We start from the raw sequence: 18,033 nt of genomic DNA on the forward strand, positions 1-18,033 counted from the left end.
GATTTAGATGACTTTATTTATTTTTGTGCGGTCTTATGTTTTCAAACCCTCAGCATTAAAATGCATGCTTACCTGCTTGGTTTCCATTGTAAGTGCAGTGATGTTTTGACGGATGAGTCAGAATTATTTTTAGTGGTAATCAAAAGCATCTGTGGGCTTTGTGTCATCAAAATGTCATAATTTTCGGAAGTAAAATGGGTTGGGTTGGGAACACCATTTCTCATGACAAAAATCATATGTTTATCTGGATGACAGTAAAGCTTTACCATATTGCCAAACCATAAAGAACAGTCTGTGTGCTGTGTGCTTGGGTTTGTTCGAGTGTAATGTGTCATCGAGTGTATTGTGCCATATATCAAGAATACTAATACTAATAGAAGTATTTGGCTCAATGTGTTATTGAGCTGTCTTATTTCAGCTGATTCCCTGTGATCACTGAGATTCAATGGCCATCGTCTTGGTCACACTTCTCAACATCTCTTCCACCTACACCTTTCCCCTCTCACTCATGTCTCAACACCTGCTATTTCTCACCTGACGTCCTTCACTACAGTTTCACGTCTTGTTCAGTCTTATCCTCATTGATCTGAGTCATTCTGGTCTATATAGCGCACTTCAAACTGCCCACAGCTCAAACGACAAAGAATTTGTGTAGTTTCCTTTTTATCACCATAATAATAATTAACTATCCACATCTGCATCAAAGAAGAATCCAAACAGAGCAGATGCTCTGTTGAGTGTCAGATGCTAATGGAGTGTGGATAACCACCATCGAAACGATTGGATCTAATGGTGCTTTAGTCTAAAGCTCAGTTGGATATTGAGGCTGTCTTGATTTAACTGAGTGGGTTGTGGCGGCCCCCTCTCTGCTGTGCCAGTCCATTGTGTTTTCATTTGTTGTTTTATGATGATATCATTTGTATTTTCACGTCAAGCCGCAGCCGGTATTTAGTCAGAGATACAATCTCTATGCTAACCATCTGCTGTTTTACGCACAGTGACATTTATGAGCCAGCGCCGCCTCTGTTTGTTTAATGCAGTGTGGTTTTTCATTGTTGCCTTATGGTGAACAAATATTTTTATACAGAATGTGCGATGGTTTCACTGTATTTTGGGGTTGCTCCAATACTCCATTTTACATATTGAAATGAAATGGCTTGAAATTTCACATTGCCATTAATACACTGCAAAAAGTTCATATTTTTAGCTAGTTCTACATGATTTTAACTCACCCAAAAAAGACTTTTATTGTTTTCTTCTGTTCTTGATTGTACCTTTAAAGTCAGCGTGAAATTGCATTTTGCAGCCTCTTTTATTTCACTGATTTGGCACATTAGTGAAACAGGATATTCAACAAGAAAATGTAGGGTGAGACTTGATTTTATCCTTCGGAAATTGATTGGAAGATGAAAAATGGTCTTTATTATCCATGTGGTTGAAGAGGAAGGGTTGTGCTTTGAGAGACAGACACAAATGCTGGTTTTGGAAAATATTTGCCATTGTCAGTAAGAACATGTTTTATGTAAGAAAATAGTGTAAGTTTTGATTTCACATTAATGCAGTACAACACATGATTACACAATATAACCAATGATATCTAATAGTATGTTCTTACACAAGTATTGTACTGTACATTGTACTATTTTATAAGTAAGGGATAATCCACAGCTAGCTGTGCATTAAAAGATGCACAACGTGGAGGTATATTCAAATCGTAAGAGTGAATAAGATTACATTTATTTTGAATGAATAGCATTTATTTGAATTAATTGTAGAGAGAGAGAGAGAGAGAGAGAGAGAGAGAGAGAGAGAGAGAGAGAGAGAGAGAGAGAGAAGACAATCAGATTTGAGTATTCAGACCAAGCGGCAACCTTCCAGTCTTTCTCTTGAATCCAACACGCAAGTGACTTAAACTGCAATTCAACGACTGGCTGCTAGAGACAGGCTCCAAAAGGGAGTCAAGACCCCCCATGTTAAAATGCCCAACTTTACGGCAGAAATAAATGTTTACAGCCTGGTACAAAAAGTGGTTATTAAGTGGCCCTTCATGACAACTGTGAGGGGGGTGAATATTTTTTATAACTAATCCATTTCATTCGAAAAGTTCTGCATAATTAAGGGCGTGGCCACTTGAGTGCACTTGAGAGCATTCTTTTAGAGTGTACGGGTGACGCCACAGACACTACGCCCATTGTTTATGATTCAGACAGACCATAGTATACAAATATTTCATTATTAATACTGCCTTTTTTCTCTTGTTTTGCATACTATATAAGTCAAAGCCTCTCTTGTTGCGTTTCCATTACCCTTCAAATTGCGCAAATTGAAATTGCAAATTAAAAATACGCCCAATGGAAACGTCAAATGCGCAAAAACGCTCATATTTTGCATAAACGTTTTTACGCTCGCGCAAGTTCGTTTTTCTGGCAATTTGAAAAAGGAATATTTCTCAAAACTTCAATGGAAACGCATTTTTTCGATGTACGTAAAAGTCACATGATCATTCTTTAAAGATGGCACGGTATGTTTGGACAGAGACGAGACAGAGATCTTTATTAAACTCATAAAAGGCAAAAAAAAAATGACGGGAATACTGGATTCTAAATAACAAAGTAAAACCACAATTTTTAAGACCTCGAAGCAGATATGAGGGAAAAACACCCAGAAACACCTCATTTGTGGCCACTCTCCATTAATGCTTGGATAACATGCCTTCTCTCCTTCGATTAAAAATAATGGCTAGTGTGGTGGCTGCGACTATATGTAAACCTGATTTTTGGTATGACTTATCGCGAGAAGAAAAAAATTTAGTTTTAGTCGCATGACATTGGTAAATAGAAACACCGTCATTTAGCAATAGTTTTTTATTGACTTTTAGAAAATATTGCAAAAAAAATTGGTGCAAATCTATAATGGAAACTAAGCTATTGTCTCTCTCAAACACATCATTTATACGCCAGAGACATCCTCTCCACCAAGTCATCCAACTTCTTATCGTTTTTTTTTTTCTCCCTCCTGTCCCTCCACTCATCCCAGACAGTGCAACAATCCATGGTTCCATTTCATTGGTTATATTCTCTATTTGTGTGTGTGGCTGCATAGAGCTAAGACTCTGATACAGAGATCAACAGCAGTTGTTTAATCCCCTCCCCTCCTCCTCCTCCTCCTCCTCCTCTTCCTCTCCACTGCCTTATATTCATGAGGGGGAGAGAGCGGCCCCCTGCAGTGCTGCCATACGCGCTCCTCTCTGTACACCTGACCAGAACTGGTGACACAAGCCTACAACCACAGAGAGAGAGAGAGAGTGAAAGAGAGAGAGTGAGAAACAGGATGAGGGACGTGCTACAGCTGTCTCTGTGACAGACTCGGCATCTGCTGCTGCTGCCGATTGCTCTACAAACTGCCTCTGACTCCGTGCCGTCCAGATACAAACTCGTTCATGTCGTTTTGCCTGGTCGACTTTTTTGACATGGAATCGCCCACCAAAGAGATTGAGGATTTCGAGAACAACTCTCTGAAGTACCTACAGGCAGATCAGATTGAGAAGATCTGGCTCAGACTGCGAGGACTGTGAGTAGAGTTTCATACTTTATTTCTCTGCATGAGTGAGCAACATGTTTATGAATCTGAATTTTACTAAAACGCATAAAAATAGCACAATAATAATAATAGGAATATTAAGTCTAAAAGTGCATAAAATTATATTTTAATAAAATATTTTTATTGTGAGGTGCAACAAGAAATTGATTGAATATGAAATATATTTGTTATTAATTATAGCTAATAAATTTTTTTTTTTAATTAAAATAGTATTTACATAAATAATGTCAATAAAAATAATTATTTCACGCATTAAGTAAATTAAATAAGAATATAATGCATTGCAAAGAGTAAAAGAATATGAAGAATAACATAATTTATTATTTACATTTACACAATAATAATGGTAATATTTTATAGTAATATAAAGGCTAATAAAAAAATATTTTTTTTCATTGTGTGGTTAAGAGTCGAAATAAAAATAGTAATGAATCATTACAAAGAGTAAAAGAATATAATTTGAATATTAAATATGATCAATTCAATTAATAAAAGATAAATCAAAACTAAGATAAACAATAAAAATATTATTTTGTGCATTAAGTAAATTCAATAATTATACAGACGTTATTATGAATACTGCAATTATTTATTAATAAAAAAAATTGAGAGTTAAACTGATTTTATTAACTTTTATGGTACTTTTCATGTTTTTATTGTGTGATTTGCAGTAGATGGCGTTCTAATGTGATGCCGGCATATTTGTGAAAAGGTCAGGGTTAACGGGTCACTTTCAATACAAACATCCTCTTCATGTGTGGCTCGGTTCCCAGACACAAAAGCAGCCTCTTCTTCCATTAAAAGCGATTCAAGTTGATCAACATTTCGAGTGCATTTGTTTAAAATCTAGACTTCAAATTGATCTAGCAAATTAAACATTTTTGCAAAGGTCCCATATTTGTGGAGGAACTATAGCAGGGCAATGTATGTTTGAATTTGCCACTGAATCAACTAAAGGGACTATACAGAAACATCTAAAAGTTGCTTTTTTCTTTCTCATTGAAAGACTCATTGAAATAAATTGAAGTCATGTGATCCGGAGGTGAAGCTCAGGTGCTAATGTTGCAGATAAAAATGCCTGCGTGTACGTGAGAGTCTCACAATTAAGTGCCATGATAGCGCAGCATGAAAAAATTGCATGTGCAACTTCATTCATATCACTGTCTCATTTCTTGCGCGTGAAAAAAAACGCTTATTCTGAATTGATTTGAACAGTAATGACTGTGTATGTTATCACAAGGGGATTTTATTGTTTGCCGTTGAAGGGATTGATCTAATCCCTCCCTGTGTCATTCCACATTAAGCCGCTGAATGCTAATCCCGGTTCTAAACAGCAAAATATCTTCCAGGATTCATTTTAGATTTATGACAACTGCGTTCCCCTTGACAGTGGAGTCGCCCGGGGTCTCTGAACCCAGATGGGGAAACCAGACAGCTGTTATTTGTCCTGAAACAAGGGCCATCAACATTGTCATAACGGCACTGGTCAAGAGCAGGGCGTTGTGCGGGGCGGAATTGAACCGAAGGAAAGCAAAGTCGCTCTGTTTTCAGCTTTATTTCCCTTTTAAGCCCGCTTTATTGAGCTTATTAAGAATTTAATTGTGCCCTTGGCGGCTCCAAGGGAAATGAGACCCATGTCGACACCATTGGATACAGAGAAAAACACACACCTATAAAAGTTTAAGGTTGTAATAAAGGCAGGCGCTCTTCACGGTAAGAGCTTAGAGAGAGGTTTTGAGGATGATGATGAATGAAGAATATAAGATGAATGACAGGAAGCTGATGGGGTAAAGGTTAAAGGTCGCTGCACATTCGTATCCATTCAGAACACTCCTCCCTTCGCCGATCACATGAATAGCAGCAATTGAACTGAAGGTGATGTCATTATCAGTATCTAGGTTGACCAATCAGGATGTCTGTCTTCATATGACTTGAGAGCAGCTGCAGTTGAGATATTTGACCAAAAGCTGCTTTAAATGAAGTGGTATTTCCTCTGTACGTGCAAGACAGAGCGAACATTCATGAAGTAACTGGATTTAGATGACCAAATGTTCAGATGTCCGTCATAAAAGGGTCATTGTTTTCCTTTTGTGCACAAACGTCATGGACGCCTTAATGAAACAAGCATTTTGAATGCATTGATGTTAAAGTAGAGTATTTTTTTTATCGTAACCTCAAAAAATCCTATAATTTAACTTTTTTTTTTTAATAGACTATTTACTGATTACCAGTATATGAAATTAAACATGGTAGACTGTGACGTGGTAGCACTCCAGTGAATATGTCAGGGTGGGATTATTTTTAAAATTACATTTTTAAATAGACGCATTAAAGATGACAAAAAAAAAAAATATTTCCAACATTATTACCCAGGAAAAAGTTAGTTCACCGATTGTTTTTATGAAGTTGGATACAATACATGGAGTAAATTGTGTCACAATGGGAACCAGCTGTTTATTGACACTTTTTTTATTAGATTTTAAATATGTAATACGTCTTTGAAATATGAAATACTGTGCAATGTAAAAAAAATAAAATTAAAGATTGAAATTTAATTAATTAATTAATTGTATAAAATGACAACATATAAAATACTTATGAGAAAACTTGACCTGGCATTTATGAAATGTGTTTTTTTTGTGTGTTTATGATATTTTTGTATGTGTTTATTATTTATTTTAATTTGATGGATAAAATTCACCAAAAACAGGTATCTTGTTTTAAAGACCCCCTGTGGTAAAAATCAAGTTTTTAATATTGTTTATATGTCTATGTGGTGTTTTTAATATGCTTTTAGACAAACCATGTGCAAATTCACAAGTCAACACCATTGCTGAGTATTTTCTCTTTAAAACTGCAGTGAACCAAAGACAGTCTCAAAAACACGATTTGAAATCGCTGGTGTTTCTGACGTCACAAACTACCCCGTAACCAATCATGTCAACATATCGGCTCAGTAAGTTGGCCGACTGCATTTCTGAGCATGTGCGAGTGATTGGGGGTGGGGCTCATTTGCATATTCATGAATCCGCATATATAAATGAAGGCAGGGTGTAGAGTTACATTCAATTTTGTCACAGGAAAAAACGTTTAAAAGATTAGTTCACTTCATTTTCCTGATATTTTACTCACCCCCATCTCATCCACAATGTTCATGTCTTTCTTTCTTCAGTCGAAAAGAAAAAAATTTTTTTGAGGAAAACATTCCAGGATTTTTCTCCCCGACATAGACTTCCATGCCAACCAAAATGTTGAAAGCAGTGTTGTAGTCGAGACGAGACCGAGTTCAGAGAGGGTTGAGTCCGAGTCAAGACCGAGTTCAGAGAGGGTTGAGTCCGAGTCGAGACCTAGTTCAGAGAGGGTTGAGTCCGAGTCGAGACCGAGTTCAGAGAGGGTTGAGTCCGAGTCAAGACCGAGTTCAGAGAGGGTTGAGTCCGAGTCGAGACCGAGTTCAGAGAGGGTTGAGTCCGAGTCGAGACTGAGTTCAGAGAGGGTTGAGTCCGAGTCGAGACCGAGTTCAGAGAGGGTTGAGTCCGAGTCGAGACCGAGTTCAGAGAGGGTTGAGTCCGAGTCGAGACCTAGTTCAGAGAGGGTTGAGTCCGAGTCGAGACCGAGTTCAGAGAGGGTTGAGTCCGAGTCGAGACTGAGTTCAGAGAGGGTTGAGTCCGAGTCGAGACCGAGTTCAGAGAGGGTTGAGTCCGAGTCGAGACCGAGTTCAGAGAGGGTTGAGTCCGAGTCGAGACCGAGTTCAGAGAGGGTTGAGTCCGAGTCGAGACTGAGTTCAGAGAGGGTTGAGTCCGAGTCGAGACCGAGTTCAGAGAGGGTTGAGTCCGAGTCGAGACCTAGTTCAGAGAGGGTTGAGTCCGAGTCGAGACCTAGTTCAGAGAGGGTTGAGTCCGAGTCGAGACTGAGTTCAGAGAGGGTTGAGTCCGAGTCGAGACCGAGTTCAGAGAGGGTTGAGTCCGAGTCGAGACCGAGTTCAGAGAGGGTTGAGTCCGAGTCGAGACCTAGTTCAGAGAGGGTTGAGTCCGAGTCGAGACCTAGTTCAGAGAGGGTTGAGTCCGAGTCGAGACCTAGTTCAGAGAGGGTTGAGTCCGAGTCGAGACCTAGTTCAGAGAGGGTTGAGTCCGAGTCGAGACCGAGTTCAGAGAGGGTTGAGTCCGAGTCGAGACCGAGTTCAGAGAGGGTTGAGTCCGAGTCGAGACCGAGTTCAGAGAGGGTTGAGTCCGAGTCGAGACTGAGTTCAGAGAGGGTTGAGTCCGAATCGAGACCGAGTCGAGACTGAGTTCAGAGAGGGTTGAGTCCGAGTCGAGACCTAGTTCAGAGAGGGTTGAGTCCGAGTCGAGACCGAGTTCAGAGAGGGTTGAGTCCGAGTCAAGACCGAGTTCAGAGAGGGTTGAGTCCGAGTCGAGACCGAGTTCAGAGAGGGTTGAGTCCGAGTCGAGACTGAGTTCAGAGAGGGTTGAGTCCGAGTCGAGACCGAGTTCAGAGAGGGTTGAGTCCGAGTCGAGACCGAGTTCAGAGAGGGTTGAGTCCGAGTCGAGACCTAGTTCAGAGAGGGTTGAGTCCGAGTCGAGACCGAGTTCAGAGAGGGTTGAGTCCGAGTCGAGACTGAGTTCAGAGAGGGTTGAGTCCGAGTCGAGACCGAGTTCAGAGAGGGTTGAGTCCGAGTCGAGACCGAGTTCAGAGAGGGTTGAGTCCGAGTCGAGACCGAGTTCAGAGAGGGTTGAGTCCGAGTCGAGACTGAGTTCAGAGAGGGTTGAGTCCGAGTCGAGACCGAGTTCAGAGAGGGTTGAGTCCGAGTCGAGACCTAGTTCAGAGAGGGTTGAGTCCGAGTCGAGACCTAGTTCAGAGAGGGTTGAGTCCGAGTCGAGACTGAGTTCAGAGAGGGTTGAGTCCGAGTCGAGACCGAGTTCAGAGAGGGTTGAGTCCGAGTCGAGACCGAGTTCAGAGAGGGTTGAGTCCGAGTCGAGACCTAGTTCAGAGAGGGTTGAGTCCGAGTCGAGACCTAGTTCAGAGAGGGTTGAGTCCGAGTCGAGACCTAGTTCAGAGAGGGTTGAGTCCGAGTCGAGACCTAGTTCAGAGAGGGTTGAGTCCGAGTCGAGACCGAGTTCAGAGAGGGTTGAGTCCGAGTCGAGACCGAGTTCAGAGAGGGTTGAGTCCGAGTCGAGACCGAGTTCAGAGAGGGTTGAGTCCGAGTCGAGACTGAGTTCAGAGAGGGTTGAGTCCGAATCGAGACCGAGTCGAGACTGAGTTCAGAGAGGGTTGAGTCCGAGTCGAGACCGAGTTCAGAGAGGGTTGAGTCCGAGTCGAGACTGAGTTCAGAGAGGGTTGAGTCCGAGTCGAGACCGAGTTCAGAGAGGGTTGAGTCCGAGTCGAGACCTAGTTCAGAGAGGATTGAGTCCGAGTCGAGACCGAGTTCAGAGAGGGTTGAGTCCGAATCGAGACCGAGTCGAGACCGAGTTCAGAGAGGGTTGAGTCCGAGTCGAGACCGAGTTCAGAGAGGGTTGAGTCCGAGTCGAGACTGAGTTCAGAGAGGGTTGAGTCCGAGTCGAGACCTAGTTCAGAGAGGATTGAGTCCGAGTCGAGACCGAGTTCAGAGAGGGTTGAGTCCGAATCGAGACAGAGTCGAGACCTAGTTCAGAGAGGATTGAGTCCGAGTCGAGACCGAGTTCAGAGAGGGTTGAGTCCGAATCGAGACCGAGTCGAGACCGAGTTCAGAGAGGGTTGAGTCCGAGTCGAGACCGAGTTCAGAGAGGGTTGAGTCCGAATCGAGACCGAGTCGAGACTGAGTTCAGAGAGGGTTGAGTCCGAGTCGAGACTGAGTTCAGAGAGGGTTGAGTCCGAGTCGAGACCGAGTTCAGAGAGGGTTGAGTCCGAGTCGAGACCTAGTTCAGAGAGGGTTGAGTCCGAGTCGAGACCTAGTTCAGAGAGGATTGAGTCCGAGTCGAGACCGAGTTCAGAGAGGGTTGAGTCCGAATCGAGACCGAGTCGAGACCGAGTTCAGAGAGGATTGAGTCCGAGTCGAGACCGAGTTCAGAGAGGGTTGAGTCCGAGTCGAGACCGAGTTCAGAGAGGGTTGAGTCCGAGTCGAGACCGAGTTTAGAGAGGGTTGAGTCCGAGTCGAGACCGAGTTTAGAGAGGATTGAGTCCGAGTCGAGACCGAGTTTAGAGAGGGTTGAGTCCGAGTCGAGACCGAGTTTAGATAGGGTTGAGTCCGAGGCGAGACTGAGTTCAGAGAGGGTTGAGTCCGAGTCGAGACCTAGTTCAGAGAGGGTTGAGTCCGAGTCGAGACTGAGTTCAGAGAGGGTTGAGTCCGAGTCGAGACCGAGTTCAGAGAGGGTTGAGTCCGAGTCGAGACCTAGTTCAGAGAGGGTTGAGTCCGAGTCGAGACTGAGTTCAGAGAGGATTGAGTCCGAGTCGAGACCGAGTTCAGAGAGGGTTGAGTCCGAGTCGAGACCGAGTTCAAAGAGGGTTGAGTCCGAGTCGAGACTGAGTTCAGAGAGGGTTGAGTCCGAGTCGAGACCTAGTTCAGAGAGGGTTGAGTCCGAGTCGAGACCGAGTTCAGAGAGGGTTGAGTCCGAGTCGAGACCTAGTTCAGAGAGGGTTGAGTCCGAGTCGAGACCTAGTTCAGAGAGGATTGAGTCCGAGTCGAGACCGAGTTCAGAGAGGGTTGAGTCCGAATCGAGACCGAGTCGAGACCGAGTTCAGAGAGGATTGAGTCCGAGTCGAGACCGAGTTCAGAGAGGGTTGAGTCCGAGTCGAGACCGAGTTCAGAGAGGGTTGAGTCCGAGTCGAGACCGAGTTTAGAGAGGGTTGAGTCCGAGTCGAGACCGAGTTTAGAGAGGATTGAGTCCGAGTCGAGACCGAGTTTAGAGAGGGTTGAGTCCGAGTCGAGACCGAGTTTAGATAGGGTTGAGTCCGAGGCGAGACTGAGTTCAGAGAGGGTTGAGTCCGAGTCGAGACCTAGTTCAGAGAGGGTTGAGTCCGAGTCGAGACTGAGTTCAGAGAGGGTTGAGTCCGAGTCGAGACCGAGTTCAGAGAGGGTTGAGTCCGAGTCGAGACCTAGTTCAGAGAGGGTTGAGTCCGAGTCGAGACTGAGTTCAGAGAGGATTGAGTCCGAGTCGAGACCGAGTTCAGAGAGGGTTGAGTCCGAGTCGAGACTGAGTTCAGAGAGGGTTGAGTCCGAGTCGAGACTGAGTTCAGAGAGGGTTGAGTCCGAGTCGAGACCTAGTTCAGAGAGGGTTGAGTCCGAGTCGAGACTGAGTTCAGAGAGGATTGAGTCCGAGTCGAGACCGAGTTCAGAGAGGGTTGAGTCCGAATCGAGACCGAGTCGAGACCGAGTTCAGAGAGGATTGAGTCCGAGTCGAGACCGAGTTCAGAGAGGGTTGAGTCCGAGTCGAGACCGAGTTCAGAGAGGGTTGAGTCCGAGTCGAGACCGAGTTTAGAGAGGGTTGAGTCCGAGTCGAGACCGAGTTTAGAGAGGATTGAGTCCGAGTCGAGACCGAGTTTAGAGAGGGTTGAGTCCGAGTCGAGACCGAGTTTAGATAGGGTTGAGTCCGAGGCGAGACTGAGTTCAGAGAGGGTTGAGCCCGAGTCGAGACTGAGTTTAGAGAGGGGGCGGTACTTCTGCCTACGTCTACAGTGACCTTTACGACATGATTGCGCAATCTTTGGCACATTGCAGAGCAGCGCAAGATGAGCATTTTAGGTTAAAAAATATATGATTTTTTTTTTTTTTTTTTTTTAAATGACCGATGGTTTCGCTAGATAAGACCCTATTCCTTGTCTGGAACCGCGCAGAGCCTCTGAAGCCCTTCGAAGCCCTTTTGAAACTGCATTGATTTGGACCTTCAACATTTTGGTTGGTATGGAAGGCTATGATGGGGAGGAGAAAAATCCTGGAATGTTTTCCTCAAAAAACATAATTTCTTTTCGACTTAAGAAAGAAAGACATGAATACCTTGGATGAGATGGGGTGAGTAAAATATCAGAATAATTTCATTTTGAAGTGATCTAATCCTTTAAATATGTAATTTTAGATCAAAGATGCGTTTTAAGGGATACAATTATTGACTAAAGGGGGACTTTAAGATAAAATACATGTTTGTGTATTTGTACTTTTGACCCAAAACCTTAAAGTTGCTGAGGAATATCCATGAGTGACAACTAGCCCAAGGGCGTTATGTACTGAATGGAATTTGCGTTTACCTGAACTGAAATGTCCATATTTTTTGTTTCAGGCGAAAATATAAGAAGACGTCACAGAGGTAAGATATTCACTCTGACTGGTGTGAATACGACAGATCTCATCATCTCAACGTGAATCACGAGCTGGGAAAATAAGCGAATAAAATTGTTTGCAAACTATTTGTATACACTGATGGGTTTATTCCCATCCAGGTGAAAACCAGGTGTGTATGATTCTGTTTCAGGTCAGCAGATCCACTTCTGTTGTACGCAAGTGTGGTCACAGTTTTCTGATGTGGTTTGTGCTAAAAACAGAGACCAAAAGTAGAACAGGGTTTTGGCATTGTGTTTAATTACTGGTTGTCAGTACGAAATAACAGCAGTTTTCTTTCATTTCCACAAGTGAATGGACTGCAGTTGTGCATTAGCATATGAGAACACTTACAAATATTTACTTTGGCAGAACCATGATGGTACAATGAAGGTATTAGATAATAATACTATTATCTAATTGTTCTTTGGTACCATACCAAAGTATTTCCATAGTACTACAGAAGTACTTTAAAAATATCATGGTACTACACTGATACATGTCCGAAAACCCATATGGCATTATTATATCCATAAAAATATGGTTTTACCATGGTGCTATGTCTAAAAAAACCTCATCTGCTCATCATTTGCATATGCATATTCATCCATGTGATACCATGTTTAACGGTAACAAGAAAATATGAGATATGGATGTGCCGTCACATTACATTGCTAAAAATCATTCAGTAGCCTATCCTTGATTTATACATCATAAAAGCTGAATAAATATGCTTTCTATTGATGTATGGTTTTTTAGGATAGGACAATATTTGGCCCGAGATACAACTATGAAAATCTGGAATCTGAGGGTGCAAAAAAAATCGAAATATTGAGAAAATCGCCTATAAAGTTTTCCATATGAAGTCCTTAGCAACACATATTACTAATAATAATACATTTTTGATATATTTACGGTAGGACATTTGCTAAATATCTTCATGGAACAGGATCTTTACTTAATATCATAATGATTTTTGGCATAAAAGAGAAAAATCGATAATTTTGACCCATACAATGTATTGTTGGCTATTGCCACAAATATACCTGTGCGACTTATGACTGGTTTTATGGTCCAGGGTGCCTTATTCTGCATGACCATAATCTACATCCCTTAATCCTACCCAATACCTAAACGTAACAACTACCTTACTAACTATTAATAAGCAGTAAATAGGGGGTTTATTGATGTAGTAGTAAATAGTTAATAGAATTGGACCCTAATCTAAAGTGTGACCCATGTTTTTTTTATGTTCAGCATTTCCTTTGTAGTTCCGGCCCCACTTTATATTAGGTGGCCTTAAGTACTATGTACTTACATCAAAAAATAAGTACAATGTACTTACTGTGTTCAAATTGTATTGCAAAACACCTTTGCTGATATTAAGGTGGGATATGGTTAGTGTTAGGGACAGGTGTGGTGGTATGGGTAAGTTTAAGGGTAGGGTTAGGTGTAAGGGAAGTGTCAACTGTGTAATTACAAATGTAACTACGGAAATTAATTACAGATGTAATTACATGCAGGTATTTTTTAAAATGTAAGTACAATGTAAAAACATGTATGTACACAATAAGTGCATTGTATCAAATTATTAATTAAAATGTTAGTACATAGTAGTTAAGGCCACCTAATATAAAGTGGGTTTTTACATTTTTAATCATCCAGTACCACAGTAATGTCAGAGTAACATGACTTTACCATTTGATACCTTAACTATACCATGGTATTTTTTTGTAAGGGAAAGTCTTGTGATATTTTGACCCTGCAGCCTATCTGTGTGTATGGGTATAACTCTCAGTGTAGGTGTGTTTATGTGTATGTATGGGACACTCTCAAACACAACGCAAAAAGAGCTACACACTTCCTTTGACATCAGTAATGATTGTGATCTAGACAGTGTGTTCTCTCTCTCTCTCTCTCTCACTCTCACACACACACACACATAGACATAAACAGCCTGCAGCAGATTCCTGTCCTGCCCTTATCACTGTGTCTTGTGTGTGTTTGTGCATGAGAATGTCTGTGTTTGTCAGGCTTTGATGGTTTGGCAGGGCAGTGCTGGAGATGTCAATGATTGTGTGTGTGTGCAGGGCTGGAAGGAAGTACATGTGTGTGTTTGAATAGGGCTTGAAGGAGTTATGCTTTATGAGTCCATCAAGGTGAAAGGTCACGAGCCACTTAGACATCAGAACACATATCACTGTAAATCTGAGCATGTGACATTTTTATCTCTTGATAATGATTTTTGTTTCACCAAACCCAGTTTTTCAGCACAACCACATACACTTAGTAGCAACTAGATGTTTACGTTCAACTAGATCATGTTTATGAAATAATCAGCACTTACTTTTCTGACATTTTTATACAAATGTTGGTAGAGACTGACTAGCTATTATTTATCATTTAAATATTATTATGATTATTAATAAAATAAACTGAATTTCTTACATTTTTATTTTTATTATTATGATATAATTTCTTTCAGATAACCCCCAAAATGCAATTAAAAAAACGAAAAAAATTACTTTATATATCCGTCAAACAATCTTGGGAACTGTTGGCCATAATAAGCTCCAGCGTGGACTAGACATTATATTGGATATGCAAAACGGTTTTGTGCCCAGAAGATTGAGTGAGAATATTTGATAAGAATCAGCTTAAATCAGCATTGTCCTAATTTCTTTCCTTGTGTATAAATATATGCAGGCATGGGAAGAGTGACGTTTTCTCAGGCAAAATACGGCACCGGTGGGGCTGTTTGTGGCAGCTGTTTAATTTGATGTAATTATCACCATCACTCCTTTTATTCACAGGATTTATGTCTCCTGGTGATCTCTGTTAAGTCATGAGGGATTCTTGCATGTTTAAATGCATCTCTCGCCCACACTGGAATAGATTTACCAAACATGTATATTTTTGCCATCATTTATTCATCATCATATCTTTTCTGAAGAACACAATATGATGAAGGCTAAGGTTTTCATACAACAAAACTGGACGGCTATTCACACCACTAAGCTCAAAAAAGGACCTAAAAACACAATAAAAGTAGTTGACACGATGATCAGGCATAACATTATGACCTAATATTGTGTTGGTCCCCCTTTTGCTGCCAAAACAGCCCTGACCCATCGAGGCATGGACTCCACTAGACCCCTGAAGGTGTGCTGTGGTATCTGGCACCAAGATGTTAGCAGCAGATCCTTCAAGTCCTGTAAGTTGCGATGTGGATCGGACTTGTTTGTTCGGCACATCCCACAGATGCTCGATTGGATTGGGATCTGGGGAATTTGGAAGCACCACCTCAAACTCGTTGTGCTCCTCAAACCATTCCTGAACTATTTTTGCTTTGTGTCAGGGCGCATTATCCTGCTGAAAGAGCCACAGCCACTAGGGAATACCGTTTCCATGAAAGGGCGTACATGGTCTGCAAAAATGCTTAGGTAGGTGGTACGTGTCATCCATGGATGGCAGGACCCAAGGTTTCCCAGCAGAACATTGCCCAAAGCATCACTGCCTCTGCCGGCTTGTCCCATAGTGCATCCTGGTGCCATGTGTGTAAGCAACGCGCACGCACCCGGCCATCCACGTGATGTAAAATAAAACGTGATTCATCAGACCAGGTCACCTTCTTTAATTGATCTGTGGTCCAGTTCTGATGCTCATGTGTCCACTGTTGGCGATCTCCCCACGTGCATCAATGACCTTGGCCGCCCATGACCCTGTTGCCGGTTCACCACTGTTCCTTCCTTGGAACACTTTTGATAGACACTGACCACTGCAGATCGGGATCACCCCACAAGAGCTGAAGTTTTGGAGATGCTCTGACCAAGTCGTCTAGCCATCACAATTTGGCCCTTGTCAAACTCGCTCAAATCCTTACACTTGCCCATTTTTCCTGCTTCTAACACATCAACTTTGAGGTAAAAATTTCCATTTGCTGCCTAATACACTCACCTAAAGGATTATTAGGAACACCTGTTCAATTTCTCATTAATGCAATTATCTAATCAACCAATCACATGGCAGTTGCTTCAATGCATTTAGGGGTGTGGTCCTGGTCAAGACAATCTCCTGAACTCCAAACTGAATGTCAGAATGGGAAAGAAAGGTGATTTAAGCAATTTTGAGCGTGGCATGGTTGTTGGTGCCAGACGAGCCGGTCTGAGTATTTCACAATCTGCTCAGTTACTGGGATTTTCACGCACAACCATTTCTAGGGTTTACAAAGAATGGTGTGAAAAGGGAAAAACATCCAGTATGCGGCAGTCCTGTGGGCGAAAATGCCTTGTTGATGCTAGAGGTCAGAGGAGAATGGGCCGACTGATTCAAGCTGATAGAAGAGCAACTTTGACTGAAATAGCCACTCGTTACAACCGAGGTATGCAGCAAAGCATTTGTGAAGCCACAACACACACAACCTTGAGGCGGATGGGCTACAACAGCAGAAGACCCCACCGGGTACCACTCATCTCCACTACAAATAGGAAAAAGAGGCTACAATTTGCACGAGCTCACCAAAATTGGACAGTTGAAGACTGGAAAAATGTGGCCTGGTCTGATGAGTCTCGATTTCTGTTGAGACATTCAGATGGTAGAGTCAGAATTTGGCGTAAACAGAATGAGAACATGGATCCATCATGCCTTGTTACCACTGTGCAGGCTGGTGGTGGTGGTGTGATGGTGTGGGGGATGTTTTCTTGGCACACTTTAGTTTAAATGCCACGGCCTACCTGAGCATTGTTTCTGACCATGTCCATCCCTTTATGACCACCATGTACCCATTCTCTGATGGCTACTTCCAGCAGGATAATGCGCCATGTCACAAAGCTCGAATAATTTCAAATTGGTTTCTTGAACATGACAATGAGTTCACTGTACTAAAATGGCCCCCACAGTCACCAGATCTCAACCCAATAGAGCATCTTTGGGATGTGGTGGAACGGGAGCTTCGTGCCCTGAATGTGCATCCCACAAATTTCCATCAACTGCAAGTTGCTATCCTATCAATATGGGCCAACATTTCTAAAGAATGCTTTCAGCACCTTGTTGAATCAATGCCATGTAGAATTAAGGCAGTTCTGAAGGCGAAAGGGGGTCAAACACAGTATTATTATGGTGTTCCTAATAATCCTTTAGGTGAGTGTATATCCCACCCACTAAAAGGTGCCGTGAGGAAAAAATAATCAGTCACTTCACCTGTCATAATGTTATGCCTGATCGATGTATATTGACTTAAAATAAAAATATTATGTGTTTGTAACAACATGGGGGTAGATAACATAATTAACATTTTTATGTAAAGTATGTTAATTGACAGTACGTTAAACCAGCCCCTAGTCCAGGGTTTGGCAACATTATTGACATTGAACCCCAGAAAATGGTTTTGATGGCAAAAATGTAAGTATGTGTTAATGTATTTTATGTGTAATGTATGTCACAATGCACAGGGTTTGTGGTTTTGGTCTGCACATGGTTTGTTACTAACACACTAGCATTGTGGTTCAAGCTCAGAACTAAATGAGTCAGTCTGCGTGAGAACTGTGTGTGCTAGTTTTGGAATGAAAGTTTGTGCCACTTCAACATCTCTAAAGTGAACAAATGAAGATATTCCGATTAAAAGACGATACTCATTAGTCATTTGGCTATATTTCACACTATTTTCATGCTGTTCATGTTTTGCTCATGTTTGTTCGCAGCGCATTAACTAATTTTAACAAGATTTTAATAAAGTATTAGTAAATGTTGACAAAGATTAATAACAAAGATTAACAAAATGCTTTATAAGGGCAGTTCATTATTAGTTCATGTTAACTCGTGTAGTTAACTAATTAACCTTATTGTAAAGTGTTTCCATTCCATTACTGTTTTTGTTGTATTTTGATCAAATAAACGCTTTTGAACTGTAGTGTGTATGTGTGTATGTGTGTATACATAATCATAAAAATGTAAATGTATTTATTTAATTAGTAGTTTATTTAATATTGAATTATTTAGCTTGCACTGTGTTTTATTGTGTATTTTATGTGAATTTTGTGTTCCTTAATTAGCTGCCTTTCTTGGCCAGGACACTCTTGTAAAGGAGATTTTTAATCTTCGTAGTTCTTACAGTTCAATTTATTTCAGTTTAAGTTTTTTATATGGCCAAAGTC

The 18,033-nt window shown here is 41.6% G+C and overlaps 1 protein-coding gene across 1 annotated transcript in view; it reads left to right on the forward strand.

Annotated features, from left to right (window-relative positions):
- Positions 1-3,439: 3,439 nt before the first annotated feature.
- The window catches only part of pde1ca (phosphodiesterase 1C, calmodulin-dependent a), a gene marked incomplete at both ends in the record, with an annotated part of 80,042 nt that continues 65,448 nt past the window's right edge, over positions 3,440-18,033 (forward strand). Inside the window, 2 exons of the mRNA XM_079805877.1 lie at positions 3,440-3,570; positions 11,844-11,870. Of these exons, the coding sequence (XP_079662003.1) occupies positions 3,440-3,570; positions 11,844-11,870 (158 nt within the window). The remainder of the gene's footprint in view (positions 3,571-11,843; positions 11,871-18,033) is intronic.

This window comes from Gobio gobio, assembly GCF_949357685.1.
Source record: "Gobio gobio genome assembly, chromosome: 23".
NCBI lineage: Eukaryota > Metazoa > Chordata > Actinopteri > Cypriniformes > Gobionidae > Gobio > Gobio gobio.